Source organism: Cydia fagiglandana, chromosome 13, assembly GCF_963556715.1.
Source record: "Cydia fagiglandana chromosome 13, ilCydFagi1.1, whole genome shotgun sequence".
Lineage (NCBI taxonomy): Eukaryota > Metazoa > Arthropoda > Insecta > Lepidoptera > Tortricidae > Cydia > Cydia fagiglandana.
In genome coordinates this window covers 5,502,618-5,522,911 of record NC_085944.1, presented here as the reverse complement: position 1 = coordinate 5,522,911, position 20,294 = coordinate 5,502,618, and the positions used below count along the sequence as shown (strand labels likewise).

The following is a 20,294-nucleotide window of genomic DNA, read 5'->3' as shown; positions in this document are numbered from 1 at the left end:
CTTGGGGATTGTGTGGGCTAGCTAAGTAGCTGCGGAGGTGGCCGGAGTGGGCTTGAAATGTTAACATAATTAATAGCATAAATATTGTATTGTAAGAAGCACACTGAACTGAATATGAACATGAACTTGAATATAAACTTATCTTGTAGAAAATGTAGGGAGGTATTACACCTCCCTACATTTTCTACAAGATAAGTTTATACATATTTAGCAAGGCTTTAAATTTTTTAAAGTTTAATTTTAAGCACGATGCCATTAGCCTATCACCCACAGTTTGAGTGAATGAATACATACATTTACATATAGACATACTCGAAGACATGCAAACGCAATTCAATTAGGCTACAATTAATGTAAATTTGTTTAAATACCTAATGAAAATGAAAGCCTCTACGGCAGGTTTCCGCAGGGCATTATGTTGAGCCCGTCTTGGTTAAATAGTTTTTTTTTTAATAATCGCGTGTGCTTTAAATCTTGGTTAAATACATAGTTTCTTTTAGTTTAATAGGTAAGGGTGTTTGCTGTTTTGTTTTTTTACTGAATATGTTTATATGTATAATTTTTTTATAAAAAAAATTGGTAAGTACAATATACCATACCAATATATTTATCATCAACAACGGCATAATACAAGTAAAATAATTTAACATTCTTATAATAATTTGAATCTTAGTTCGACTAAATATATTTTCCTGTTCAGAAATAGCATAACATACGCAAATAAAAGCAAATAAATAGAGTCCTTTTCGTTGGTTGGGTGTTTACTCGGATCCGTCCCAAATACCCAAGTCTGTGTGTGTTTTTGATCCTTGACAATTTATGATAATTTATGTTATTTTCCTCTACGTTATGAGACGCTAAAGTGGTGTTTAGACTTTTTCACCACACCAGCTCGGAAAGAATTACTTTGCACTTCAAAAACGAATAGCAAAGTTGCATTTTATCCACATGTGAGGCAAAGTAATCAAATGCAAATTTTGAGTTGTTTTCTTATGTTTGCTGGTAGAATTGACTTTTAAATGACGATTTTGGATGATAAATATTTAATAACATTCATTTGAATTTGATTTGGTTTGATTTTGTTTGATATTTAACATTTAATATTTGCTTCGGGTTGGTGTAGTGAAAAATTTTGTGTTTCACTCGGGGGCAAATTTTGTTTAACCCTCGTGCTTTGATACCCTCGCAACGCTCAAGATTCCATTTTTCGAACCACTCGCTACGCTCGTGGTTCAATTTTGGAATCTTTCGCTTGCTCGGGTATCAATATTAGCACGAGCGGTTAAACAACAACTTTGCCCCCTTGTAAAACAAATAACTATTGTAGAGTACCTGAGCTAACGTCTCCTAAAAATATTTCAATATTAAGGTACCTAAGCCATAATCTTATAAAACGTTAGTTTACAGTTTACACCACTATTATTACGTACTGTATTATATACTGCTTTTCTTACTCGTTTCACTCTGTTAGCCCCTCGTGACTCGTAATCCTGAAGTGCAGTTTCCTGATTTAGCCCGTCCGCTGCGCGTGGGCACGGCAAGCCGCGCGCCATGTTGCCAACTCGGAGTTCTAATAGATTCACGAGCGTAGCGAGTGAATCTAATTTAGAATCTTGAGCGCAGTAAGGGATTCAAAAGCGCACGAGATGTAAATAACTTTGATCTCGTGTAGTACACAAAATTTTTCACCCTAAGCAGTGAGAACATACCTAGAGGGACAGAGATACATAATAGAACCCAAGTATATCGATCTTGTATTAGACCCCGCATGTTGAAATTACATTTGACTATAAAGGTCACTTGAATGTCATTTTGTCTCACTCAGTGAGTGAGACAAAATGACTCAGTGAGGAAAATCGCATTTTGCTCACTGTTTTTAAGAAGCAAAGTACCCTTGTTCGAGCTGCTGAGGTGAAAATTATATACTTATAGACCGACCGCTTAAGTGAGTCCTCGCCTGTGCGGTACGGGGGCGCTTTACGCCTGCCGCCCGCACCTTCCCCGCCACCCTTAGTCGTCCTACCCCGTCACCCCCTTACCGCGTAGGCGAGGACTCATTTAAGCGGTCGGTCTATATATGTAAAGTTATGTTACCGTTTCCATTCTATTCCACATTCCACTGCGCTCTTAATCAAACTGGTACAAGATAAACAACCACGCAGTTGCATTATCTAATTTACTACTATTTATTATTATTATTTGTATGTCTTTTCCATATCTCGGGACCATGGGGTCCCGGACCTTTGGGAGGCGTACGTGGGGCCGAAGCCAACAGCGCAGAGGCCCTTTAAGACACTTTAATCTAAAAGCAAGGGATACACGTGGCGGATACCATCCCCGAACGCACAATGTGATACATCCGGAGATGGTCCCCGCCAGGTGCAAAGACTATTGCAGTGCAGCACTTTTGTGCTGCGATGGGAACTAAGGTCATGGATTATAGATTTGAAAGTTGGATGGACTGGATAATGGGCTATGGGAGAGACTAGCGGACACCTGCCGTGACAATCAGTCTCAAAATTGTATAAGACAGGTGGTGACTCGCCAACTCATTGAGTGGGCCCCGCAATGGCCGCACGCACAGTGCGACAACAGGGCAACACTTTGGAGCGGCTGTGAGGTTGTCGAGAGGTGAGTCTGCGGTAGCCAGATCCCGGTAATCCGTTCAAGGGCCGCCGGCGTTATGACATTTTACACTTCCAACCTGGAGCATAGGTCCCGCTCTTGCGACTCCACTCTGGCCGGCCAATCAAGGCAAGCACAGAGGCGAGGGCCAGATGAAAGTGCCCTCTGGAATAGGGGTCCGCGGTGTCGCCACTCACCGTCAGCTCGCCACAAGCTGCCCCCGCGGGGTTATTATTATTATTATGTCTGTCTTTTACAAATTCTCGGGACCATGGGGTCCCGGGCATTTGGAAGGCGTGCGTGGGGCCGAAGCCAACACGTAGAGTCCCCATGTAATAAGACAATTTACTCTAAATTTAATGTGACACCAACCGACGATTATCCCTGTTTGCACTATAGTAGTGCACCCAAGGACAAGCCCCGGTTAGTGTAGGACTATTGCAAGAAAAGGTACAAAAAGAAACCGGGCTATTGCGTTGAGTTGTTAGTGGGCTAGTAACTGGGACTATGGAGGAGACTATGGCACCTGCCCTGCTCATATGTTAAAAAACATGAAAAAATGGGCCAGGTGGTGACTCGCCAACTCACAACATGGGTCCCCGAAAACGGCCGCTCGCACGGAGCGACAAGGGGACAACATCACGTGAGCGGCTCAGGGCGTGGAGAGGTGTGCACCGCTTTCTACCCAGTGGCTGTAAGCAGCCACTGTGCCAACTCGCGTCTTAGGCATGTTTCACTTCCGCCCTGCGAGCATATAGCTCTGACACCCCACTCTGGACGGCCGGTTAAGGCAAGCCAGAGGTGAGAGTCCTGCGGCCCCTGCTCAGTGTTCACTCCAACCGGCCAATGAAGGCAAGCTGGAGAGAGGGGCCTGACCGACTCTCGGAGGTATGGGACCCAAGGGACGTCACTTCCCATTCAGCTCGCCACAAGCTGCCCTGGGGGCTTTATTATTATTTGTATCTCCTTTTTTGGAATCACGGGCCTGTAAATCCCGGTTTTTTTTATAGGCTTGCGTGGGGACACAGATCCAACACGTAGAGGCCCCTTGGAGAGTTTTTATGTCATGTAGAACGCCTGCTGGAACCCGTTCACAGGTGCAACAATAGACACCCATGAACCGGTCTCAGCAGGCATTGGGACTATTGTAGAAAAAGAGAACAGTATACCGGTCTATGGATTGAAGTTTGGGTGGACTATGAGACTGGGTTATTACAAAGACGTACGGACACCTGCCATAACAATGTTTACACAAGTTATCGAGGCAGGCGGTGACTTGCCGCTAACTAGATGGGCCCCTGAAACTGCCGTCGCGAAGACGACCAGGAGCAACATCGGTGTGAGCGGCTCAGGGGTGTCGAGAGGTGTGCGCCGCTTTCTACCCAGTGGCTGTTAACAGCCACTGTGCCAACTCGCGTCTTATGCATCTTTCACTTCCACCCCTGGAGCATATAGCTCTAACGACTCCTCTCTGGACGGCCAATGAAGGCAAGCCAGAGCTGAGAGTCCTGCGGGTCCCCTTGGGGTCCACTCCGACCGACGAAGACACGCCGGAGACGGAGACCCTGACCGACTCTCGGGAGCACTCGGGTCCGTGGGGTCGTTACTCCCCAACAGCTCGCCACAAGCTGCCCTGCGGGCTTATTATTATTATTATTGTGTAAGCAGGCAGGCAGTTGTGACAACTGATATTGCCTGTATCCAGTAATCATTAATAGTTATCGTTGACAAGTATATTGACAAGTGTATTTCATTCATGAATCAACGGAACTCGACCATTTATCCCGATGTACATTATTCATTTGAACATCATATTATTTACATTTATTACTGATTATAAAATTATAAAGACTGTCGATCTTTATACAAAGTCGCGATGCTTATTTAATCTTTCAATCCGTCGAAATAAGTGTGTGGTGGTCAGTGAACGGAAAATTTTCGTTCGCTGGTGGTGGTCTAAAATCGTGGGTTCAAAGCGCGGTTGTGTTGTAGAGCAGAAAAACATCGATCTCGGAAATAATGCAAAAGGATGACTGAAAATTTGGCCAGAATCCATATTAAGTATACAAAGACGAGAGGTTTTGTACGTTTTGTAGCTTTGACCTTTGTTTAACTCCGCACCAGCAACACAAGTAGTGAAGTAAATGGAGTTGAACGATACGAAATGAACGAACGTGACGAGAAACTTAGCCGTAATTATATAAAACAGTCTAACCCATGGTATAATAATATACTCCGCCTGGTACTCTCTTCCGAGATTCGCGAATAACCTAACTGACACAGGCCTACGTCATCATGCTGTTTACAGGTTCTCAAACTTTAAAATGTGGGAGAATTTTAATCAACGGTGAAAATTATTTTAACGGCATTAATTTTAAGTTATTCATGTAGAAAAATAGTAAAATAAAAATACCCTTTTCACTCCTACTCTTACACTTCCGAATAGAACAGCCAACCATTTTCGTAACAAAACATTAATTACCAAGCTTACGACGTGAAAACTTGAAAAGTTTGGAAAACACTGCAACTGCTGACACTGAGCGAGAAGGAAATAACAATTAACACGCGTTCGACAAGGATGACGGTCAGGGCATGAAGTTATCTAGACCCGAATTGTCAAACGTGACAGTAGTAATCCTGTGTTGCCAGTAGTATAAACCGATTTACCCGAACGTCTGAAATTTCTTTCATGAATCGGAAGATATTGCTAACGAATAATTAAAAATGACGTGTTATTGTAAAATTTAAGATAAAATACATATAAATGAAAATTATAAAATTATAAAGAAATATTTTAACTTATTAACCATAGGTATAATGTACCCATGTAACATGTTATGTTGAAATAAAGTGGCAATGTTATTGTGACGTAGGCCTGTGTCACTCTGGGAAGAGAAGACCATGTTTTATTAGACCATGAGTCTAACCCATTCATTTGTCTCTGCATTTATTAACATCTAAATGCACTATAACGTAATTAATTTGTTCGCTTTGTTTAGCATTGTTTTTCAACACCAAGACAAGCTGGTCCGCTTACTTAAGTAGCACATATAGCGTCAAGTTTCATGTAATTTCGGTCGTTTTTTTTTTCGTTTGCGTCATGTTGGCTGACCTGATTTTAATTGCCGCTGAAGCAGCACTAATTCTGAGATTATGTTGTGCTTGAAGCCTTACAGTTTAGCCCGCCAACGAAGACAGTATTAGGTTAAGGTGATGTGTCTTTCCTCAACCGAGTTTCACAACGGGTGGGCTTGAAAATGAACATGGACAAGACGAAACTTATGTCAAATGCCAATGTTGTGCCCATCCCAGTCTCTTTTGGGAACTCGGTACTCGAAGTTGTTGACTCGTACATCTACCTAGGACAAGTAGTCCAATTAGGTAGGTCCAACTTCGAGAAGGAGGTCAACCGCCGAATCCAACTCGGTTGGGCAGCGTTCGGGAAACTACGTAATGTCTTTTCGTCCGACATACCTCAGTGCCTCAAGACGAAAGTCTTTAATCAATGTGTGTTACCAGCGATGACTTACGGCTCCGAAACGTGGTCTTTCACTATCGGCCTCATCTCAAAATTCAAAGTCGCTCAACGAGCTATGGAGAGGGCTATGCTCGGAGTTTCTCTGCGTGATCGAATCAGAAATGAGGAGATCTGTAGACGAACTAAAGTCACCGACATAGCTCACCGGATTAGCAAGCTGAAGTGGCAATGGGCAGGCCACATTGCGCGCAGAGAAGATGGCCGATGGGGTCGAAAAGTGCTCGAGTGGAGACCACGGACTAGTAAACGCAGCGTAGGACGTCCACCCACAAGATGGACGGACGACCTTGTTAAAGCCGCCGGAAGACGCTGGATGCGGGTGGCTTCCAACCGGTACGAATGGAGGTCCAAGGGGGAGGCCTATGTTCAGCAGTGGACGTCTTATGGCTGAGATGATCATGATGATGATGATGTGTCTTTTGAACTGCTTTCTAAGTGAAACCTTTAATACCAAACAATAAACGGAATTTGCAAGAATGCGTTCAGAATTTGTATCAAAGTACCCCCAAGGATTTCATAGTTATCAAAATTTGCGGTCTTTCCATGGAGCGCCTAATAAATGTTATTTCTAGAAATTATACTGAATGAACTAATTTTACTTATTTTGTTACAGGTAATAAACGAATTTTATGCTTGAAATCAAGAATACGTAAGCGTCGTAAGCAAGTATGTACCTACATGCCTACATCTAAAAACTTAATCATTTCAGTAGCATTGAAATACAATTTTAAAGCTGGAAAACAAAACCTTTAAGCTAACTGTAGAATGTACAGTGGCGTTCAAAAGTGCATTGATAGATGTCGACGATGTAAAGATTGTAAAGCATTACGCTTTAATATTACGGTTGAAACGCAATATATGCAATTTTGAACGCCAGTGTACAGTCAGCTGCAGAGATAGTTAACCCCCTGCAAACACATTTTATATTCAGGGAGGGGGGAGGTTCAGTTATCTCTGCAACTTACTGTACATATCTCTAATTCTGTTCGTATAACACAGTTTATATTAATAACATGAGTGCCATATGACTGCACTGCAGCATTTCCATTTCATACTTCATTTTAACTTAATACAAGCATTATTGTTCGAGCAATAAGTTTGACAGTTACGATTTGGACTTCTAATGTACCGTATACTCCCTCAACTTTGCCTAACATGCCTAACATTGCCTGGCTCCAAAAAAGCGACAGACACGATCTACCACAAAGTTGTATATAAATTATATTGTAATAATGGGAGAGAGGCAATGTTTGCCATGGTAGGCAATGTTGAGAAATTGTCAGGCATGAGTTCCTGTTTCACTAAAATCCACTCATTTTACCTATCTATAATACTTTAATAATATTTAATGTCTTGTCTGTCCCTATCATGATTTAAGTGACAATACTACTCATGCCTTCTTACGTGCCTAATTATAGGTATTAGATATTCGAAAAGCGCATACAATTAAATCATGACTACAAATTAATTCAGAAACAGTACCTAAATATAAAGCTCTTCTAGTGGTATTTTGACAATATAATGATTGATAATTTACTGATTTGAATGTATTACGCTATTTGTGTTACTCTTCGTCTTCATTAGTGTCGTTTTCATGCAAAAGATACAACTTTAGCGGTTTAAAACAGGGCGCGACACGACAGAGTGTAATTAATCCTTCACTGGTAATCCTTAAATAATGTATGGTAAATAAATCCTTTCAGTAAATCTCGCTAAGCTAGACGATACGCCGCTCATTAAAAAAAGAGCGAGTGTGTAAAACGATTGCTACTTAAAATGTATCATTTGCCTGAAGAGCCATCTTTTCCCACTAACAGTACTAAACTGGTGTGGCGCGTCTCTTTTCAGCGCCACATCCCGCACTTTAACTAATGCATGCCGCCTGCCGAGCACTAATATAGTCATGGCCAACCCGACTGACAAGCGCTTCCATCAGCTGGTAAGTACATACATAAGACTTATTGCAAATCCCGTTCATGTGCAAGAAAGTAATCCTCACGTCCAAAGAAAACAAGAGAAGAATAATGGGAGAGTTAAAAATATCGCTTGAAATTTGCACTTATATAATTTGACAGTTCCGAACAACTGACAGGCCGATGCCGTCCGGCGGACTGTTAATCAGTGGGCCCCTTTAAATAGCTTGATTTGATATAGAGAACAGTTTAGTAACCAAATTTTAAGAAAACTAAAGATCTGTGGCCTTCTTCCGTAAAACAAATGTATTATCAATTCGTCAAACAGTTTACCGGCTTAAATTGTTTATACGACAACGGTTTCACTCACTTGAATTTTTAGTCGCTATTAAAAAAAAAAAAATCAAGTGAGTGAAACCGTTGTCGTATAAACAATTTAAAATATGTCTCACGAAAGTTTAATATCGCTTAGTTTACCGGCTGTTCAAACAGAGTTTACAAAGTTCATACTTCGATCTTCAATCCATTATGCTTGCCTTTAGACAATCGACAGTCGTTACCTTTAATAAAAGCTATCGAAACAATAGTATTTTGAGGTGACTGGGTCACGTAAACAAATAACTCGTTTCTACGATTTCGTATTTGGTAGTACACTGTATACCTACTCAGTATAGACTGCTTTGCTTGTTTGCTTTCGTACGACAAAATCTTCTATTTGGACTCAAAGTCAACTTCATCACATTGGATTTTGCTATTATTTCAAGCAGAATAAAAGCGATTACCAAGAGCGTGTTAATATTAGATAGGTAACCGTTAACCGATGATAATATAGGTACTTCGCTGTGTTGTAGTCTTGTAGTGCTAAGAAGATGCACATTTTAGATACAATAATAAACCCGACAGCTTCGGATCACCTTTAGTAAGTGTATAAAATTTAGTTGGTGTAAGTATGAATTATCTGAAGTACAAGAAGTAACATATACTTACTTTTAAATATTTCAGTAATCTTAACGCATCAAGACTTTCAAGGCTTTGCTTATATAAGGATGGCACAGACGTGCATTCGTGCAATCGTGTTCTAAATCATCACTCGTCTCATTCAGAAAGCGTGTCAACGCCCTTTACATTTTTAGTTGAGTCTAATTTTGTTAAACCCACGCGTGCTGTTTTAAATTCAACAAATATAAACATTAAAAAAAGTGTTGTTCAACTTCTTACCTTATTGTAATATCAGTAAGGTTGTATATAGGTTGTATATTCTCTAAACTTTCGGCTGAGACGGTTGTTAGATGCATTGCCTACTTAGAACATCACGGAAACTGGGAATTGTGTATATGCATTTGTTTTTACAGGTATTCCAGTTATTGAAACTTAGATTTTTCTTTTATCATTTCCAAGTAGTAGTAGGTAAAGTACACTGCGGTTCATGGTTATTCTTGGAGGGCGGGATGCACGTTGCACCGCCCGCAATGGACGAACTTAGAAACGTTAAATATAGATGCCACCCCACAATGACCTGTAAAAATTTCCCTAATTGCAAGTTTTAATGACTTCGATTGAGATTAAGAAATTACAAGTGATACTAATCCAATGTTGTAAAACCATCAAGCGTTATGTTATGGAGAGCTGAGAGAAAGCGAGAGTCATTTTGGTATTTTGAACTATATTGAACATCGAACCGAAACACATGCCTAACTTGACTTGTATTGTACAGTAATGTACAGTGTTAGTAGGTACATACATACACTGAGTTTGCCATTTCCCGTGTTTACAGGAGCAAAATTTCTTCGCTTTACATTCAAAGGAACTTCGTAACGCGACGGCGTGTCGCCTTTTCAGAAACGGTCTTCAGACATTCAGTGACGTGCGATTTACGTGCGAGGCTAAAGCAAACAAAAAATATCTCTGTACACAAAGAGAGAGCTCAGTGAATTGCTTTGTAGTTTTTTGGGGCTGTAATAACAAAAAGTTGGATTGGGCGTAAGAAGTGCGACAACTCGAGCTTTTACGTGAGTAACGGTCGTTACTGTAAATAGGTATGCTTAATATATCTTATCGTTCTTAACTAAATTACAATAAAATAGTTAAACATTTCTCGTCGTCACCGAAAAAGACCTATGGACACCTTCCCTTTGCGTTGCTGCTCCACCGCGAAAAGATTTAGTTAGATTCGCAGACCGCGCGTTCGTCAAGAGCTTTTTCTATCTTACTGAATTTAGCGTGTTAATATAAGTTTAACAGTATTTTGCTTTGCTTCATAAGTTCACAGGAATCATAGGTCAAGCACCATATAAAACTACAATTTGGCGGTTATGCTGTTATCAACGAAACTTCAGTACAGTATAAACCTAACGATAGACAAACACGTGTGAATTGGGGGGCATCTGCACCTTATCGTAGTTATCGAGTGCGTATAACGGCGCAAATCAATTTTATCAGGTTTATCACTTTTAGTGGTTTTGATTCAGCTTTGAGCTTAAATCACTATGGTTACCTACGTGGCGAATTTTACTTTACTTATGGCACCTATGCTTAAGTAGCTGTGGTAGTAGCTGTCTTCAGTGATGGTCTGGTACGACACGACATTTCGTTGTTTACAGCAGATTACTTATATTGAACGTTTTAAGCTTTGTGTAGATAAGCAAAAAGTTTCTGCCTATAAATCTTTTTGTTTTGTTCTGTTTTAACGTGCACAGTAGTAATTAGGATACAGTTAGCTTTTGTATATTGTCAGTGTTGACAATGAGTGCTGTTCGCTAACGATAAAGTGTGATGATGTCGTCACGCGCGATAACTGTCGCGAGTCATTACCCGCTCATTAGGGTCATTTCGCTGATGACGACGATAACATATGCTGAGACAACGAGACGAACGTAAGAGTATGTGCGAAATGGAGCTGCAAGTAACGGTGATTTAAATTTAATAACAATTGATCTTAATATAATGTATAAGTGAAGTGAAGTGTGTGTACTAGGGGCGTACACTCAGAGTCGACGTCAAAAATTTGTTTACACTTTTGCACCTTACTCCTTTGTAATAAGGCAAAAAGTGTAGACATTTCTTTGACGTCGACTGTACACTTAAAAACGGACGCGCTGTTTGACATAGTATTGTTCAAGTTCATATAAATTAATTCACAGGATTGGGTACATGGTACATATTTATGAATCTGTCAATTTAGAGGCGTGTCAAATATACACGGTGTAACACGAGTAAACCGAATAATTTTAACAGCGTATTCCTGATCATATTTAGAGACAAAAATGTCCTATAAACTTTTTTGAAATTCGCCTAGTTTCAGAGATATTATTAATTAAAAAATAAACAAGTTTTTATTGTTACATAATGTAAAAGGCCTTTTTGATGGTGATGTTGCTGCTATGGGACGTAGTCTAAATATCCTTATCGATAGATGTCAAAAAGTGACAAGTAACACTTTGCAAAAAGTGGGTTTTAGGAAAAAAAAAATGTAAAAATCAATTTTAAGTGACAAGTTTACCAATAACATTTATTTATTAAGTACAAATACATTCAAAAACGTGAAAAAAACAAAACAAAAAAAAAATTTTTTTGGCGGAATTCACCTTAACTCATATTACATTTTTTACTTCTTTTGACCTCAGAAATGCGTGGTTAAAATTATTCGGTTTCCTCATGTTACACCGTGTATAACTAGGCAAGCCGGAGCCAACTGGGCTCTCTGGCAAAATTACTCAAAAGCCTTAAAATTAGTCACGCCGGTTGGATGGAGCTTTATGTACGCCCCGCCACTCCTCTGCTTTTTCATATCGCCTATATAATAACTGCAAATTCCCTAATGCTGGGAACTTCCGCTCCGTCATTTTGTATACAGTTGATAACTAAAATACCTATTTCCTTCAAACAGTTTTAAATCAGTTCACAAGGTCAAGTTCGCGTCCTTCTCAGAACTGCGATTAAATGTCCAGTGTGTACGTGATGTTCGAGGAACTTGTTTACAACTGCGAACACTCCGTATGAGTCACGGGTTACGTTAGAGGAGGAAGATTTTGTAGTCTATCGCGCTAATCTATATCCTTACCACGAGTTTGACTGACACTGACATTAGCGACTGCGTAAAATAACTCACAATGCATAAAATGCATTCCTCCCTCGTCTGTAGTTGGTGGCCGCGTAAAACTCATAGTGAGGATACTGTAGTTTATGTAGTTACCCGCGTATTCAAAATGGGGTTAAAAACGCTCAATTTTTCCTTTCCCTAAACACGCAAAGTCCGCACACGTCTGTTCCATGTCTGTTCGCACACAATATATGAAGATGCTTACACAAATATATAGTACTAATCGTATAAAAAAGTAGTTATACTTATTTCTTTTTCTCTGTCGAATTTATAGTTATGCAAACATTTCCTGGTGATAATAATGGTTTTACTAATGTTTTTACTTAATTCCTAAACTATTGATTAGTTAATATAGTTGCGTTTTTTTGCCCTTTTCGATGCATGCGACGTTTTAGAGTGATATATACTGATTACGAAGCGTGTTTGACCCATATTTAGCAAAGTTAAATGCAACATAAAACGAGATCAAACGTCTACAAAATGTATCTTGCTAGTTGCGCTAATACTCTTTGGGAGTCTCGTCTGCTTGATTATTCATTAAAAAAATACACTTTGTATACATAAGGCATATCTATGTTGTATTGCAGACGCTAGCAGTCCAAAAGGCGACCAACTCCGTGGAGACCCCCGTGAAAGAGAAACATGTGCGCAGCGCCATTATCGGCACCTTTCAGGAGCAGAGCGCCATCACCTACTGGGTAAGTTTGGTCTTAAATCAATTGCGACAAGGTCTACTTTACCCTGATCCAACTAAAGAGGACTTATGAGATGACGAGTCTAGCTGTGATCCCATATAGAAGTGATAAACTTTTCATCATCATCATCATCTCAACCACATGACGTCCACTGCTGAACATGGGCCTCCCCCTTTGGGGGGTGTATGCCATAATCGCCACGCTTGGCAGGCGGGTTGGCGATCGCAGTCGAGTACACCGAATTAGAGGGACGCTGCTGCCCGTCCACCGGTGGTCTTGGACGTAGTTTAAGGACATACCCGGGTCCCAAACTTTTCATACAAGCATTTAATTACCTAACTACAAATAAATTCAGTGAAGGTATGGTGTGATCGGACATTAGTCTGTCAATTAAGAGTCGGTTACACCAAATCGCCTGTAGCCTTAATAACGTTCGCCAAATTTTATTGTATAGGAAATTTCCTAGTTCTCTGCTGTGTGATGTTTAATCCGCCAGCACGCTTAGCATGAGATGAGAGCGCCAAGAGCCACGGCAGTATTTCGCGCGCGAGATAGACTAATCTTCGATTTCTAACTGTATCAATTAGAAAGAGACAGCTAGGTGATCTCACGCTCGCGATAGACTGCCGCGGCGCTTTTGTTCTAAGCCTGCTGTGGTGGTTGATGGATATGGCTGGCTCTTAGTCATTCATGAGCAAATCAGTAGGTGAGCGTGATTCATACACCTATATCGCACTATCGTCACTTCTATCCCTATCCAATTATAGTTTGGCGATAATCTACTTACGGGGGCGAACTGTTATTAAGTAGTTACTCGGATTACTTTTGCTACATAAATGTTTAGGGGCTAATGATGTCCTATATTTCGGGTAGTTAAGGATAACTAATTAATACCCAGTACGGGCTTACCGGGCGTATTATGTCGGAGTGACTTTTATCAATCTAAAAATCATTTGTTTAAATTTCAGTAACACAAAATAAAAATACCTTAACCTCCTGACACCCCTCGTACAAATTTTGGTACAAATTCCACAATCAATTTTGAACTTTTAATGTTTAACTAAAGGTTCCAAATTCAATAACAAAAAATCTGCTTCCGGGTCTCAAGGAGGACAAGTAAAATTGATTACACAAACAATGTGGATAGTATACCTAATATTGCTAAGGAATCTTCAAAATCAAAACACTGGTCTAAAACATGTTACATTATCACAGATGGTGGCGATCCGTCTCCCACTCCAAGACAACCGCATCGTGGCATGGAAGTTCTGTCACGTGACACACAAGCTGCTCAGGGAGGGGCACCCGGCATGCCTTGACGACTCGCAGAGGCACATCGGCATGATACAGAACCTGGGGAAACTATGGGTGAGTCCAACACGTGATGATTCTGCTGGGCTATTTTTTCAATAAGAGCCACCCCACAGTTCCCTCCGCTCGGTTTTTTGAGCTTTGGCGTCTAGTCAGCGCTATGGAAAAGTTGCGCCAACGTTGCGTCGAGAAGCAGCCATCGAGTTGGCTAGACGCCGACGTTCCAGAGACGCTAGTGTGGGGTCTCTCTAAGACGAAGGCCTCCGGTTGCCTTCCTGGCTGAGTTTGAACAATCTTCTTAATCCTTTGAACGCCAATGCCTATCGTGCGCAACGCGTCATCGTGAATCTTGATGTCACTTGTCGGCATGCACGAAGATATTGGGTAGCGCGTGGTAGTTGACGTTTTTATAAAGTTGTAATTATAATACAACTCATAATATTGCTATTATCTAGTGAGCAGTTGTCCATATTTTATAAGTATATGCCAGGGCTATCACCTCGGCTGTCTTCTCCAAAAGTTGACTAAATAGCGTAACAATCAATCAATTTAGAATTTACACGGTTCCAGGTTCACTTACGCGAAGGCTACGGCCGCCTCGTGCACCTGTACTGCTCGCTGCTGGTCTGCAAGCTGAAGTTCCACGCGCGCAACCCTCGGTTCCCCGGCAACATGCAGCTCACGGCCGACGAGCTGGACGCCATCGCCGAGAACGACGTCAACAACTAGTGAGTAACAACTTCCTACACCAGGCTATAAAACCTGAAGCGGTGTAGCCTGCTGGTGCAAGCTGAAGTTCCACGCGTGCAACCCTCGGTTCCCCGGCAACATGCAGCTCACGGCTGCTGCTGTATATCATTCGATACCTCTCTATTAATAGAGAGGTATGAGTGGCCGTGCCCGCCTTTCGGCTGCGACGGCTGTGGCGGGTCGCTCCCCACCGCGGGGGGAGGTCAGTCGACGTCAATTTGAGGACGTCAGTGCTGCTGGTGTAGGCCAGCTTTTTCGCCACCGATCGTTTATCCAACCCCGCGACCCCTAGCCCGGTGATACCGTTTGAGCGGGGCCGGGCGTCGGGGACGCAGGGAAGGCGACCGGCAGCTTAGGCTGGCGTGTGTGGCGTGGTGCATCCGAAGAGAGAGTGTGGGACTTGGCTTGCCTCTGCTACTGGTGTAGCAGAGCTCGGGGCAAGTCCCGGGCCCACCGTTCCGGTGGTCTGGTGGGGTGGTGTGGCGGTGTGGCGCGAAGTTCTTGAGGTGGGCAGCTCACGGCCGACGAGCTGGACGCCATCGCCGAGAACGACGTTAATTTTTTTTCCTGTCATCTAATAATATCCCTAAATACAAAGATTCAAGTCCCGCACTCGAAAAAAAATTTTTTTTTTAATATTTCAATTTAGACTATTGTTTTGTTACAGCTTCCAGTTATGTGTGGAGTTGTTCGACTATATGGATGACATTTTGAACCTACAAGCAGCAGGTTGGTATTACATTATTTAACACATCCGCTACGGTAAGTAATTAGTGCAACTCTTAATGTGCATACTTTGGGTTTTTTTCAACCTCCCCATCTCGCAGTGAACGTGTTAAATCACACAAAACGTTAAAGTATTAGCACTTGATTTTGTATTTACTTGAAACGAGAAGGTACTATCGTCAACACTGTTACTGTTAATAACTGTAAACCTTATTGCAAAGATGTGTTAAGCCAGTTAAAAGGGGTTGCTGTTAGTGACGGTTTCTGATTTAATGTTGCTGTCTTCTTCCAGTATTCGATAGTCTCGGCAACGCTCGTGCGAACTCCATGACGGCGAGCGGGCAGTGCCGGCTGGCCGCGCTCATCCCGTGCGCCCAGGACTCGTCGCAGATCTACGACTGCAACGTGCGCCTGCTGTTCCGCCTGCACGCCTCGCTGCCGGCCGACACGCTGGCCGGACACAGGGAGAGGTATGACACCAGCCGGGCTAGCACATGATCGACAGTCTCGGCAACACCCGTGCGAACTCCATGACGGCGAGCGGGCAGTGCCGGCTGGCCGCGCTCATCCCGTGCGCCCAGGACTCGTCGCAGATCTACGACTGCAACGTGCGCCTGCTGTTCCGCCTGCACGCCTCGCTGCCGGCCGACACGCTGGCCGGACACAGGGAGAGGTATGACACCAGCCGGGCTAGCACATGATCGACAGTCTCGGCAACACCCGTGCGAACTCCATGACGGCGAGCGGGCAGTGCCGGCTGGCCGCGCTCATCCCGTGCGCCCAGGACTCCTCGCAGATCTACGACTGCAACGTGCGCCTGCTGTTCCGCCTGCACGCCTCGCTGCCGGCCGACACGCTGGCCGGACACAGGGAGAGGTATGACACCAGCCGGGCTAGCACATGATCGACAGTCTCGGCAACACCCGTGCGAACTCCATGACGGCGAGCGGGCAGTGCCGGCTGGCCGCGCTCATCCCGTGCGCCCAGGACTCCTCGCAGATCTACGACTGCAACGTGCGCCTGCTGTTCCGCCTGCACGCCTCGCTGCCGGCCGACACGCTGGCCGGACACCGGGAGAGGTATACACCAGCCGGGCTAGCACATGATTGGCGAGATAGACTACCCGTCCCTCTTTAATTAACATAGAAAAAAACATAGACTACTCGACTACGTACTAAAGAATCATGTGTTAGGCCTACAGCGCGCAGCGTTTAGCTTATTGTTAGTTATGCCGGAGCCACACTAGCGGGAAACGGGTTTCCCGGCTCTTACCCTTAGTGTAGCCCCGGCGTTACGTACTGTTTTAGACCTTGCTTGTCTTCCTAATTGGGCACAAATACCCCACATCCACCCCAATGAGGTCCTAATACTGATGTCGCCGATTTCTTACCACTAAGTCCCTTTCCTGACTTCGTGGTATAACAATCGATCAATGACTCGCATCATATGTCTTATTTTCTCTCTCTTCTTAGCAATAATTACAATATTATTTTGTTGGTAGATTCCGGCAGCAGTTCAAGAAGCTGAGCTCATTCTACAAGCACGCGAGCAGCCTGCAGTATTACCGCAATCTGCTGACGCTACCCTTGCTGCCTTCTAACCCACCTAATTTCCTTATTCAGGTAAGTTTTACAATTTTTTTTTTCAAAAAAATGTGTTTGTACGACATTATGAACTAATCTTAAACCATTACCTATCAGTTAATTTAAGTTTAAACTATTGTGAGTTATCACGATTTTAAAATCAAAATAATAATACGAAAAACTCACATGAAGTCGCAGTTATTGCGACATGATTCGAATGCATCACACAATGCATATTAGGTACTTTATAATGAAATGTTAACACATTCACTGCCAACGTTTTCGTAGCGCTACGCTCGTAGCCGATCCCAGCGTTTTCCCTTTTTGTAGAGGAAAACGTCTACAAACAGAGAACGCGCCGAGCGGGTTTCCGGCACTCAATGTGTCAAACCTTTGGAGGTTTTTTAAAGGCCATCTTAAATATTTTTATCTTCTTTACTTCAATAAATTTACGATTAGAAAATTGGTGTGGTTGTCCTGTAAATATATCTCTCCTATTGTATGTATTCTGTTACAGAGCGATTTCGGAACGTACGTGACACCGGTGGTCTCAATTCCGGAGCCTCCTCCGGACGAAGTGGACACCGTGGGCTCGCTCATCGACACTTCCGACACCTTCAGTTTGGTAAATATCTTCATTTATAATGGCTGCTGCCGTGACATGCACTTCCCTTCTTATTAAGTTGCTGAGGGTAGGTCATGAAAAAGAAAAAAGCTGACTATACAAGATTATGATTTATCAATACCGGCTGTGATTAATCCTTATGTTTTATTTTTTATCAGGCTACGACTCCGGACAATAGTGATGTGATCGACACCCGGACCACTCCCTCACCGCAGCCCGACCCTGTGGTGGAGCGAGACAGGCTGATCGATCATCTACAGAACGAGCTCAAGAGGATGCGGTAACACATTGTTTATGCTAATGTTCTTCTCTATTCCTTCTTCTGCAGACAAGAATATTCATTAACAATAAAAACATAGACTTTATAGAACAGCGAACAATGATGTTAATTTTACTAAATAAATAAATTTTACTTTCCGAAACTAATTTAAGTTACCCATATTTCCATAGGTGTGCCTGTCATTAATGTAGTTCCCTCGAATTTTCCAGAATACTATCATTACATCAGATTATAATGGTATGCAAAGTATACCCTAAAAAAAGACTTTTCTAAATCGGTACGTCCTCGACAAATTCACACACATAGCTAAAGTCCCAACGAATTCTAAGTTGTGTTTATAATTTATCAATTATTGTTCCACAGATTAGAGGTATCACAAATGGTGCAGGACCGGAATACAATGATGGCATCCATGCGTGAACACTGCTCGAAACTAGAGGCGCAAATACACACTACAAAGGTAATTCTTTGGCGAAATATATTCATTTATTAATTTAGAATTTAGATCTGTCGAAAAACAAATTTGTTGACCAAATCCTCATTTTTTTGCAGACTGAATTGGAAGAAGAAAGGCAAAAGGCTGAAGTTTTAGCAGCAGAAACCCCAGAAATCAAACGTAAGTTTAATTATTTATCATTTTGAATTCATAGCTTATTAAAAGTTTCAATCATAGCTTAGGTAATTATTATTCAAGGTTCTAAAGCAGATCGCCTGTTGGTAGTTTCACAGAATCATATCTATCTGGTAAAAAATACTGAAAATCATTTATTACTTTATTTTATAGAAAAACTAACACAGACTGAAGAGAAAGCGAAAATACAAGACGAGAAATTCCAGAAGTTAAAAGGAGCGTACACACAGCTACGAGAAGAACATATCACACTTATCAGACAGGTAAAACCCTCACTAGTAAGTAGGCAGTAGCCTACATATCATTAGCATAAAGTAGTTACCCCGATAACTATCTAAATAACTATTCAGGAATTAAAAAAACTATATCGTGTTTCGAACCCGTTGGTCAGTGCCAGACTGACAGGTATTATTCAAATATATGTCAAAATTAAATTGTGAAAAGGAATCTACACTGGTCTACTATTTTTCGATGTTCGTTGGCTGTCCGCTTGTGTGTAACTTATATACAGTGTACAGCTACATTAATTATATAAAGTTGTAGCCGCACTAACCAAATATAATAGGTGTAATAAAGGTGTATACTTTTGGTCACATTGGCTGTCACTATCTATTGTTGATTGTACGGCAAGCGCACTATGATAAATCTTCTTCGTCTATGCACTAAGCTACATCGACAGTAGTTCACAGTAGGTCTTATATACGCATAATGTTTATAGAAAGCAGAAGTAGACAAGACAGCGGCCAGCTTAAGGGCAGCAGCGGCGCAGCACGAGAGTGCCAAGACCGCCTTGCAGCAGCAACTTAACGACAGGATGAAGTACGTACCTAATAACACCAAACATTTGAACATAAAGTATTTGTAAAGTAGGCTCAATCAAGCTGGAAAGGAAAGAGCGGGGGTATGAAGGTGTTACATTGTACGAAGAATAACATTCCTAATGACCTTTTCAGAGATGTAGAATTACTACAACAAAGTGCATCATCGAGTGAAGAAATCGAAGCATACAAAACGCAAATAGCTAACCTCCGAGCCGAACTCGAACAAGCCAGAGAAAAGGAAGCAGAACTAGAAACCCTTAAGGCCTCCATGGAAGCATTAGACATAGAGCATAAAACGACAGCCACAGTTCAGCAGGAAAAACTAACAGCGCTAGAACACGAATTAAAAGAAGTCATGGAAAATTTAGAAAATGTAAAAAAAGAAAGTGAAAAGAAAGAGATAGCGTTAGCAAAAGTAAAGGAAGAGTTGGTAGGGCTTAGGGAGAAGAGTGGGGATGAGTATAAAAAAGTGGTGGAAGAACGAGAAGCTGCGTTGAAGCAGGTTGCGGAGCTGACTCAGCAGCATCAACAGGAGAAACAGGTCAGTGAACTTATCTGGTTAGGGATAAGCGTTGGTTTATGTAGAATTGTAGATAGAAGTTGCAGAACTCTTTACAGACTAAGTGCATGATTAGAATAGTTTCATTTTTAACAAAGTAACATCTTCATTTCGTGTATATAACTGCATGAATGCTTT

General features: G+C 41.9%; 2 protein-coding genes across 2 annotated transcripts in view; one reads left to right on the top strand and one right to left on the bottom strand.

Moving 5' to 3' along the window:
• Positions 1-20,294, bottom strand: part of LOC134670107 (essential MCU regulator, mitochondrial) — a 117,484-nt gene that overhangs the window by 84,407 nt on the left and 12,783 nt on the right. The gene's annotated exons all lie outside the window — the stretch shown is intronic.
• The window catches only part of LOC134670111 (huntingtin-interacting protein 1), a 48,384-nt gene that overhangs the window by 16,643 nt on the left and 11,447 nt on the right, over positions 1-20,294 (top strand). Inside the window, exons 2-14 of the mRNA XM_063527800.1 lie at positions 12,763-12,873; positions 14,086-14,238; positions 14,752-14,909; positions 15,599-15,660; positions 15,950-16,127; positions 17,159-17,279; positions 17,758-17,865; positions 18,024-18,145; positions 18,509-18,605; positions 18,698-18,761; positions 18,930-19,039; positions 19,495-19,595; positions 19,730-20,138. Of these exons, the coding sequence (XP_063383870.1) occupies positions 12,763-12,873; positions 14,086-14,238; positions 14,752-14,909; positions 15,599-15,660; positions 15,950-16,127; positions 17,159-17,279; positions 17,758-17,865; positions 18,024-18,145; positions 18,509-18,605; positions 18,698-18,761; positions 18,930-19,039; positions 19,495-19,595; positions 19,730-20,138 (1,794 nt within the window). The remainder of the gene's footprint in view (positions 1-12,762; positions 12,874-14,085; positions 14,239-14,751; positions 14,910-15,598; positions 15,661-15,949; positions 16,128-17,158; positions 17,280-17,757; positions 17,866-18,023; positions 18,146-18,508; positions 18,606-18,697; positions 18,762-18,929; positions 19,040-19,494; positions 19,596-19,729; positions 20,139-20,294) is intronic.